This window comes from Coturnix japonica, chromosome 4 (assembly GCF_054131305.1).
Source record: "Coturnix japonica strain WE chromosome 4, WE-NBRP24, whole genome shotgun sequence".
Lineage (NCBI taxonomy): Eukaryota > Metazoa > Chordata > Aves > Galliformes > Phasianidae > Coturnix > Coturnix japonica.
Genome location: NC_140666.1, coordinates 47,116,452 through 47,127,172, shown reverse-complemented (window position 1 = coordinate 47,127,172; position 10,721 = coordinate 47,116,452). Strand labels below are relative to the sequence as shown.

Below are 10,721 nucleotides of genomic sequence, written 5' to 3'. Positions count from 1 at the left end.
TTTTGGTCTGCTTTAGAAATCATTCTCACGTTCATTTGTTAATGTGAGCACATTAGATCTACCTAATTAGATCAGTGCACGTAGTACAAGAATCCAAGTGCGTCCACATGGCAACTCATGATGAGAACATCACTTCTGACACCGCTGGACAAAAAACTCATCCCCCACAGGTATGACAAAAGGTACCTGGGTGAAAAGTAACATAAAGCACTTTTAATATTCATAAGTTTGTAACATATTAGTTCTCAAGACTTAGAGATACGGGGTTCCTATAATAGACCATAATCCATTTTTACTCTGTAAAAAAATATAGTAAACCCAAAAAATTCAAATATTTTATTTACTTCACCTAAAAAACAAGCAACCCATAAGATATACATGTTTCCCAGATTTCTCCCTAATAAATTTCTGAAAGATTTATACAATTTCTACAGAAACATACAGTGTATCAAAATCTGCATAAATCAAATTTATAAAATATGTAGAAATGCATAGTGAGATTATCATCGACTTACAAAGCAAGAATATGGGAATTATTATTATTATTATCCTTTTCCAAGCAAGCTATAGTATGAAAAAGTCATTACAGCAACAGCTTCTTATGATCTCATGGTTCGTAAGGATTCGGTCTCACACACAGATGCATATTTGCACACAGCATCAGCTTGTAATGAATTGCACAAAACACCCATTTAAAAAGCACAATTTATGTGCCACCACTCTTTCTCTTATGCATAGTAATATGATTAAATTAATCTACCCAGCACACAAAAATGGAGTCAGTTTTCATACACGCAAGGGACAAGTACCGACACACACCCTTTTTTTCCATTTTCCAGTTTCTCCCTCCTTTATTTTCTATTCTTCATACCTTTGAAAGGATAGATGAGAAGTTTAAAGAAACTAGGAAAGATCCCAAGCCAATATATCAGTGCAGTCTGCCCTAGAAAGATCAAACTCTCACCATATATGATACACAACCCTTGTCAACACCGATGAAAGCTGCATGCAATGCTATTCTAGATTTCAGGGGATATTCAGTCGTACTTGATAGTGTGACATGTTATAATAGGCGTAACTCTAAGTCAGTACACTGATGTCAACGTTTAACAGTCACAGATCTCGAATAAGGAAGTGAGGATAAGTCATTTCTCCTCCCGCTCTCTGTTCATTCCGAGTACTTACACTCCTGAGGGAGTTCTCATCAACTCCTATTCGGAACAATTTCAGGAACTTCTTCACACTCTGTTCTGTACAGGATAGCACCAAGTGGTTGTATTTTGTGTTTGTAATCCCTCAGGAAAAGTTTCCAATGAAAATCAAAATGTGGAAAAAATTAATATGGATAAACACTTCAAGATTTCCACTTCTCTTTTCAAATCTAAGTCCAGATTCCAAAACAGCAGGCAGATGTCCTTTCAGACACTAAGTGGATGTGTTAACGAATTGGACTGTTTTCCTAATTAAAAGTTTTAGTTTACCTCCAAGTGAGTTTTATTTAAAATAACAACATAAATGAAGCACTGGACTTACTGTTATTTTTAAAAATCATTGTGCATCTTTTTTAATAATCTGTTTCTTATTTTAGATTATCCTTATTTTTGTGTAAGATATGATTTGAACAAGCAAGTTATCCCGTATAAATTCTTGACTGGAATTCCAAGGGCGCTTCATTCAAACCCAACGTACCATATAGGTGCTAACCTCGCCACTGAGCTCCTCCTTGCTCCATACACAGCAGGGGCCGAGCTGCTCCCCCACATGCACACAGAGCAGAGGTGGGTTGATGACCCCAACGTGAGATTTTGGAGCATCTGCAGCAAAGGGGCCTGTCAGAGCGGCCCACAGACAAGCAGCCCAGCTGCTGACAGCAGCCGTCTTCAGCAACACAGTACTTGGGGTGGGACACAGTAGTGGGGTGGGACAGCTGACATCCATTGTATAATATCCAACAAATGCTTTTCTTGTGAAAGAGAGAAACGGAAGAGGCACTAAATATGTTGAAATTCACCTTCCAAAAAAGCAGCATGACTGTGAGAGAAGGCCACCCTGGCTAATAACCTGTGGCAGTGCTTAGTAAGATGTAAAATTAAATAAACATTTACAACAGGTTGATAATCACCAAGTTCTAGGAAAATCTGGTTACTCCAACCTTTTCAAGTTTGCGTAAAAAAAAAACTGCCTTCAGACCCCTGAGTGTAATCCCAAAGAAGACGACGACGCCTTTAACTATGTTCCTATGAAACACAGCTAACAGCGCATTAAGTTACCAACATCTTAAAACAAAAAGATGTAAACATCTACAGAGTTTAAGGTAAAGCAGTTTTGTAAACATTAACTGCGGATGATCATGTTATTGTAATAATCACAGTTCATCTACGTCCTTCATCCAAGTCAGGAGGCTCGGAGCTGTACAGTTAATAATTGCAGCAGTTTTCAGGCTATTTTCAGTCCTGTACAAATGAATGTGTCAGTAGGTAGGTTCCGTTTATCTACACACTAAGAATGTTGTTCATTTCCCATTTCTGCGTTGCTTTACTGGAATCACACTCTGAAATGAAAACTTGGTGTAGGACTTCTGACCGATCCAAGCACTTCCCTGAAGGAATGTGTGTAAATCTATGCAGGTTCTGGAAAACAAACAAACAACACAACACAACAAAAAACACCAGGGAGATTAAAAAACAAAATAACGAAACAAAAAAAAAACAAACCCCAAACAACCACCAACCAAAAAACAGATAAAGTTTTCTTCACAACTGTAATATAGCTGTTTGCAGTTACAAAATCAGGTTTCAGGATCCCTGGAAAAGATCAGTTCCATACTTGCTCCATTTACTCATTAAACGTAGATTTTAACATCCTTTGTATTATGAAATGTTTGATGCGCGTAGGTCAACTTGAAACGCCTTGCGTTTCTCATTGGAAACGAACTGCTAAGAAAATAAGCAAAACTGTGCCTAAAACACTTCCAGCATTTTCATCTGTCCCATAACCCAAACAAAAGATTAACTTTCGAGGACAGCTTTACGAGAGCTGACCTTGCCGGGCAGATCCTCCTTTGGTTAGCCCTCACATATAGCAACACTAATTCCTCTGGGGAAAAAGCAATAACTTTGCTCCCTGTTTGACTGGTTGAAGGAAGAAAAGAGGAGATGAGAGCAAGGCTGGCCTCCAGAGCAACAGGAGACGGCTTCAGAAACTGCAGACCTATTGTGTCGAGTGCAGTCAGGCTGAGACTCGCATGTTTGGTTTCTTTTATTCCCCCTTCCCGCAGTGCCCGAATCTCACTATTTGCCAAGCAGCCTCTGGCTCCTGGCTGCCCCACTGCCCAGCTGTACGCAGCGTGCTAAGCAAGGGAGTAGCAGCAAACCTGCTGTAGTGGGGCTGCACAGCCCTGCCCTGTGCTAACCCCGGCACATGAGGGAGCACTGGGTGATTCTCCCATTGCCCCATCACTTGTACATACACATGCACATCCACATGCTGGGGCAGCTTGATGGGCAAATAGTGGGGATGGACATGCGGCTCTGCTGCTTGGAGAGGTAAATGGAAGTCAGAGCAGAAGGCATGAGTTGACCTCTGCCAGCTGCGTTCTGGGTCACCAAAAGGCCTGCTGCTGAATGCAGAAGCACAGATGTTATGCTCACCAAACTGGCACATGAAGTAGTATTACAGAACCAACTGACTGAGCAGATAACTTCTCCTAGCAGGAGAACAGCAGGCCACAACATTTTTCAGCAGTTCATAAGCATTTCATTCCTTACACCCTCATTAGGAGAAACGGTCATACCCTTTGCACTGCTCAGCAGAGAGTGCCAACGTCCTACGATCTGCTTGGTTACACACCCTTGGTGGTCCTTTTGCTCTCATCTCCTCCCTGTAATTTTTTTCTGGAAGCCAGTCAGTGTTTTGTTCTGCAGCCCAGACTGTGCCCACCAGGCTGCCTTATAACTTGTGGCAATAAGCAACCAATTACACAATTGGTACCACTGGGGAGGAAATGGATCATCTCGCATAAATGAAACGCTTAGAGGAGAGCCAAGCAACATGCTGGGATGCACTAGAATGGCTGGAGAGGTAACAAGTGCTATATATTATTCTGATACTAAAGCCAAAGTCAGCAGGCACGGAAACACTCCTAACTGATTTTTACATTTCAGATTGGAAAAACTTTGCTCATCTAAATGGCACGAGACAGTAGGAACAGCATTATGTTGCCTGAGATTTCAGAGCTCTATGGAAATAACAGAAAGGTGGGGCAGCTTTGAGGCTAACAAAAATAATTCAGAGCATTCAGCAGTGGCTTCCAGACAGGCTCAGTATGGATAACCAGCTAATGAACTAGTAAGTATGCAGCGTGCTAGGTGGAATGAAGTAAAAAAAAAAAAAATCAACACAGAAGATAGTCTCAGACACTGAACTAAGTTACAGAGTCATTGGCCATATCCAGTGATAACATCACCCATAGACAATTCAGTCTCGTTTTTTAACAGAAATGTAATCTTACAGTGTCTGAATTCAAATTAATAGAGGACTTACAGATGTGCTTACTAAGTAGCCCGTAACAGCCCTCACATGTGTATCAGCCAACATTCTGAGTCCTTATTAAGAATTCATAGATTTTGCAATAGCATTATAATGGCACCACACCCATAATTCACAACAGAGCGTGTTTTTAGAGAATGGCTAATGAGCAGGAGAAAGAAATACTGAAAAAGGCAAGGAGCACAGAAAGACAAAGAGTAATAACACTACATTCACCTATTCTTACGCAGACTTCTTTCAACAGACATCCCCATATCAGATATATTGTCACTAGCTGCTAAATGCACCTCAGCTTCTAAGTCAACTTCTCACAACACCTAGTAAAGAAACTTCCTTGAAAGAAACATGTGAGCAGAGAGGGTGGTGGCATGAAAAGCTTTTAGAAACACGGTCACTTTGCTTTCTCTGAGAGGACTGCTAACTCGTTTGATACCTGTGGTAGCACACGCGGCACCAGGAGATTTGCTTTTACGTTTTTTGCTTCAGAAGTCAGCAAATAGGAGAGCCTGCAAAACACACCTTTCCCTACAGGAAGTTTTTCTAGCAAGCATGGATTTCTGGGAACGTGCAAGTAACACTTCCTCTGCTTGTTTCAGTTAATCTTGTAATAGATCTCTATCTTCTGATATATGCAGAGTAATAATAGAAAATGTGTAATAAAACAACATGAGATGACAATTGCTTTTCCCCTATATGTCTGTTACATACCTTGAAGTATTGCCAGTCCTTGTATTCATTCAGATTACAGTGTGTAATCATGATTTTGGATCCATCTGGTCCTTTAGTTAAGCACTGATCATACTGCATGAGCTGATTAGCTTCATTGATTCTGAAAAGCTACAGAAAAATAAGATGGCATCTTCTTAACAGATGACTTAGAGTAATGTATTAGAAACAATACAATGCCAATTGAATTCCATCATGCTAAATATTCTCCACTGTTATTTTAAAGGAGAGCTCTCTATTTAACATAATGTAATATATTTTTGCTAGCAAAATAGTCAGTTTTACAGACAACTTTGCTTTAGGATTTAGAAGGTGAAAAGCTTTGTGGAAATGTTCAGCTGGGAGTCTTTTTGTGATTTGATGGCTAAGAAACCCCCTGCCTTTGTAAAGGCTTGGTTGCAAGTCCTTGGGCTTGGGCAGTAATTTCATTGGAAGACAGTAAAACTTCAGCATTTTACACATGGAGGAAATCAAACTAACACATACAAAACGTATTTAAAAACATTATCTTAGCTGCTTCTCATGAAATAATTACTACATGCTTTGGGAATACCACCTACAGAAAAGGTATTTTAGGGAACTTCTGCATTAAATATCAAAATAAAAGAGATGTTTCCAAGGCCTACTAAGAATTAAACAGGATTTTTAAAGCACTGTCCTGCATGTGATTTCAGACTGCAGTGAGAAAAACCACTTGGTTCAAGTCCAAAACAGCATAAACAAAGGCTGCGAGCACTGCAAGTTACCCAGCTGAAAAAGGAGATGCAGATACAGAACAGCACGTTTGCCTGGCAGTATGTGTAGGTTTGTGAAGATACAGGTCAAACACAATAGTAGCACGGGTTCTAATCATCTATTAGTAAATATATTCTGTCACTTTGTAAATGAAGCAGTGAAATTTATCTTGTTTGTCCCTTGTGGTGGAAGGTGAGTTGCTGCATAGAAATATTTTATACTTCCATTAATGCAAAACAACACTGTGAAACCAGTGAGCTGGTGTAAGGAGAGCTGTTAATAATTAAATGTGGGTAACAGACGAATCAGCAGTGATGCTAAGAGTTGCACCTGTTCTAATGCAGTGATATGGATGCTTTGAAGTATGGTTCTTGCTTCCACGTTTTGTACAGCATTTTGTTTGTAATGATACTTGCAGATTCCAGTACTTCAGCAATGCCAGCATGCTTATAAGAAATCTTTAACTCCCATTTTTGTAGGTGGCACGGAAGTGACTTTATGCACAGGCTTAAGAGAAACATGGCCTATTATCCATTAGCGCAAGTATTTCTCTTCCAGACTTGCCTCAGAGCCACTTACCTGGTTTCCTCCCATTCTGTGGCATGGTCCAAGTTCTACAAAGCCGCCGTTGGTGTGCCCCATGCTGTCAATGCAGTAAGCTGTTTCAAAGCCTCTGATCTGGAAAAAAATAGGTTGTGCACTTTCAGTTCATCTCACGGGAAAACAAGTGTGAGGGAGATCAGAAAATTCCCACTTCTTTTCAGACCAGCAACAGCCATCTGCCAGACAGATATGAGACAAACTTGCATATGACACGTAAATAATGCTGTTATGTGTTGGAGATGGAGCTACTACCTGCCCAGACTAATTTGTGGGCTCCTGCATGAGTTAAATGACACCAATAAAACTAGAGCTGGGAGGCTCTGTTCCAAACTAATGGCATTGAAGCGCACAGCTTCCAAGTATTTTAATTTGTTCAATCTCCTATCAAATCACATTCACTATCTCAGATCTTCATAAATAAAACAGCAGCTTGGTTAAACTGCTCTCATCTCATGGAAGACGTGAAGAGATATAAACTTGATGCAGAGAAGCTGCGAACAGTAGTTATTAACGCTGCAACCAAGCACAGCCTCCTGAGCTGGCTGTGCAGAAGTGTGTGTGTTCTACAACAGCAATTGCGTGGGGGAAAGAAGAAAAAGCAGGTGAGAGGCAAGCAGAGGCAAAAGGATAAAGAGTAAAACTCCTGTTGGAAAGCATGCCTCAGCTGCTGATTATCCCATTCTACTCTCAGAAGGATCAAAACCCAGCTTTTTAAAGACACAAATAACATTCTTGCCAAATCTCTTTTCTTTGCAGGAGCCTCTTTCTCCTTTGTGGCTGCAGAAGGAAGCAGGGAGGACAGAGCTCAGAGCACAGCCCTGACTTCCAGGCAGTGCTGGGGAAGATGAAACCCACACTTCGTTTCCTGACGGTTTGGAAATGCAATTAGTGAGGTGTTACAAACACATGGGGGAAAAAATCTCAGATACTGTAAGAAAACTGGCAGCCAGAGAAGAGTGGAAGGAAACTTTGGAGGTGTCTCTGAACGTCCCTCTTTCCTGTTCTTTCTCCACAGCCATTCACTTTTATCAACAACAGCTTTCCACAAGGTGAACATTATTATTTTATATATTCCAGTATTTTCACCTCAGTGAAGCAGCGTATAACAAGTGTTTCTAACCTTCTGTGTGAATTTAAAAGCAGGTCTCAAGCTCGTGTACTGACTTGATGCTTTGTGTTCGCTTTCAGATATGAAATAAAGGTGACATTGTTGATTGGTTCCTCAGGCACAAGACTATCTGTATCCCCACTCCATCACGCACATGCTCTGTATCACTAATTAATCCCTCAGAAAAGTACCATTTACATTAGTACAGCAGGAACCAAAGAGTCTCGTCTCAGATTGATGTCAAGTAACAATAGTTTTGAATTCTCAGCTTTAAAAAGAATGCTCTCAAAATAAATACACGTTATGTGCTGTACATACCTCTCCCCAGTCCACATTTTTAGGTGGTAAGGGATAATACGACGTTATATCATATGCTATTTCTTCCATGAACCACTTAAAACTTTTGCAGTTGTGATCTTCACGGAACTTCTTCAGCTCAGATATATCTCCATAGGGCAATGCTTTTGTCTCTGGCCGGCTGGCATAAAAATAATCTTTGTATTCATCCCACCACACCTCCACAACTCTGACATAGTTCTGTGAAGAGGAAGGACATTGCTGCTAACTCAGTGCACGTACAGTGGGTCAGATACAAACACATATTAACACCATGAATTTAATTTTATATTCTCATGCATTTTAAGTGAGGCAGTTTATTCTTGTCTTGAGAAGGACAGAAGAAGGATAGCTTGCCTGGTGAACAATTCTCTCCCTCACATTCAGTTATTAGGCTCTGATGGCTCCTATCTCTGAATTACCTGTATGTGGTGTAGACACACACCTCATTTTGTTCTGATATTCTAGCATTAATGGCAGCCTTAAAACAGTCTCAATAAATTTGACTTGAAACACAAATTATTGTTTTAGTTCAAGAAAACACTGATTAAATACATAAAACTGTATATAAAATGGAGCTTTCTCCCACCTGAAGGGGGAGAAGAAAGGTATTCCTTCATACTGTCCCGTACACAGAAGCTACTGACCATTTAAGAACTGCCAGTAGTGTTTTATCCAGATGAGCTGAATTGTGTAAGGAATTCAGGTACAGAATAAATGCTTTTGATCAGATTTTTCAGATGAATAGAGTGGTTTTATAATTTCAGACAAGCTTACCCGCACTGAAAAACGGAGCGAGCTATCATTTACAATCTCTTCTCCCATTGCTCTTTTTTTCTGTCACTACATCCAGCTATGCTTATTTCCAGCTACCTTCCATGGTCCTGCTCCTGCTGTTAGTTTGGTCAAAATGTTAATCAAGTCTCCTTATTAATACAGGATATTTTTATTTCGTATGTGCTACGTTAGTTCTCTGCTTTGAGGCCTTTCTGAGACATTCACTTTTGAATAGAACCAGCTGTTTGCTTGGCTCAAGCCACAGTCTCTAAACCTGTAAATCTGCAGTCATTGTCATCAATAACTTTTAGGACAATGGCTCTGGGATTGGAATTTATAAAAAGTAAAGCCTTTAATTTATAAATACGTACATGTCAAAGCGCTGCACAAGAGGAATCTTTAGCCAGGCAATAGGAAACCTTAACAGAAGAGTCCTTGCCCTTCTTCTGGTTGGTACAAAAGCATATGAAACAGCCCTTCTTGATTTGAGTTCTCTCTTCAGATACAGACAGGTTGCTCACTATTTCCTTGAGGTGTTGCCTACTTTTAATATGTTGGTTTGAGCAACACTTTTGAACCTGCAAGATGCCTGAGGAGTTATGGACTTCTATGTGCAAAGCATGACATTTTCCCAGGCGTTGTCCTCTGCTTCCTAGTTTAGAAAAGCAGCTACAAAGGTATGAGAGACGCTGGGTTACTGCATTTGCTAACTTAGATGGAGCCTGGGCTTGCACCTTCCAAGCCAGCAGAAGATTGTAAAGCCACGCTCACCACCCTCCAGGACTTTTTGCTGCTTGCACTTCAATTGAGCAGAGTTCAGCTCATTTAATTTGCACCCCTGTGCTGGGGAAGGGTGAAGAAAGAAGCTGGGTTCCAGGAGTTCTTTCAAACAGCGGGGTTGGCACAAAGATTTCCCTCCCATGTGGATGACCATCTCAGCTTCAGACAATAAACACCTTTGGATTAAGTGCTCTTTAAACTGCTACTGATAATTTAAATAGACTTATTTGAATCTGTTGTTATCTTGCATGAGAAGACCCTCAGGGTTGCAGCAAACCAATACCTTCAGTGTAGGAGAAGACCCAACATACACAGGGGGTGGATTTCCTTGCCAGCCCTGGAGACGGTAGATATGTCCAACACGAGAACAGGGGACAAACAACAGTTTTCCTCCACACTGCCAGATCTACAAGGTCAAGAATAGATACAGATATTAATACATGTGTACAGGAATTTGAGACAGAAAAATACACAGTAAATTGTGAAAGAGATGCCAGCTAGTTTTCTTACTATACCAACTGTGTGATACACTTCAGTATATTTTATTTCAGAGATAAGCATGGACATAACAGGTCGGAAAGTCTGAAAACAAAAATGGGGAATGCATGATCCCATTGTGAAATTTCCTCCCTCCCGCATGTCCTGGGAGAATCCATCTATTTATGAGGAAAAGAGAACATACCTAAAAGACCTGAATTCATTTCCTCACAGCTTTGACAAGTTTAAAATGTAGCATCAGACCCAAATTCTAAATAAGTTCTGGGATGTTCCAAATAAAGACTGCATTCCAGATTAAAAGTATGACTTAACGTCACTAGGAAAGATGGGCAGAAAAGTTTATTTCCTTCCCTGTGCGCATTTTATCATCATATTAATTTCTGAAGAGATTAATTTAGAAAACATACAAAGAAACTCTGATATGCGAAGACATTTTATTTGCTATCTAGAAGTCCGCATGCAACAGTGATAAATGTTATTTAGTTCTCAAGACTGGTTTTGATCTACATGAAATCAATTTAGAGGTCTCTACATAATCAGCAACAGCTATTCACTTCAATTACGAAACTACTGTATGTAATTTCAATCATGATTTAAATCTAAGCAAGAT

At 40.1% G+C, this 10,721-nt stretch overlaps 1 protein-coding gene across 12 annotated transcripts in view; it reads right to left on the bottom strand.

The window, feature by feature from the left end:
* Positions 1-321: 321 nt before the first annotated feature.
* GALNT7 (polypeptide N-acetylgalactosaminyltransferase 7) overlaps positions 322-10,721 on the bottom strand; it is an 87,866-nt gene continuing 77,466 nt past the window's right edge. For all 12 annotated transcript variants that reach the window (XM_085545105.1, XM_085545100.1, XM_085545102.1 and 9 more), the window contains 5 exons: positions 9,897-10,019; positions 8,039-8,257; positions 6,589-6,687; positions 5,257-5,385; positions 322-2,630 (listed from right to left, as the gene is read on the bottom strand). In XM_085545105.1, the coding sequence (XP_085401231.1) occupies positions 2,493-2,630; positions 5,257-5,385; positions 6,589-6,687; positions 8,039-8,257; positions 9,897-10,019 (708 nt within the window). In that variant the 3' untranslated portion in view covers positions 322-2,492. The remainder of the gene's footprint in view (positions 2,631-5,256; positions 5,386-6,588; positions 6,688-8,038; positions 8,258-9,896; positions 10,020-10,721) is intronic.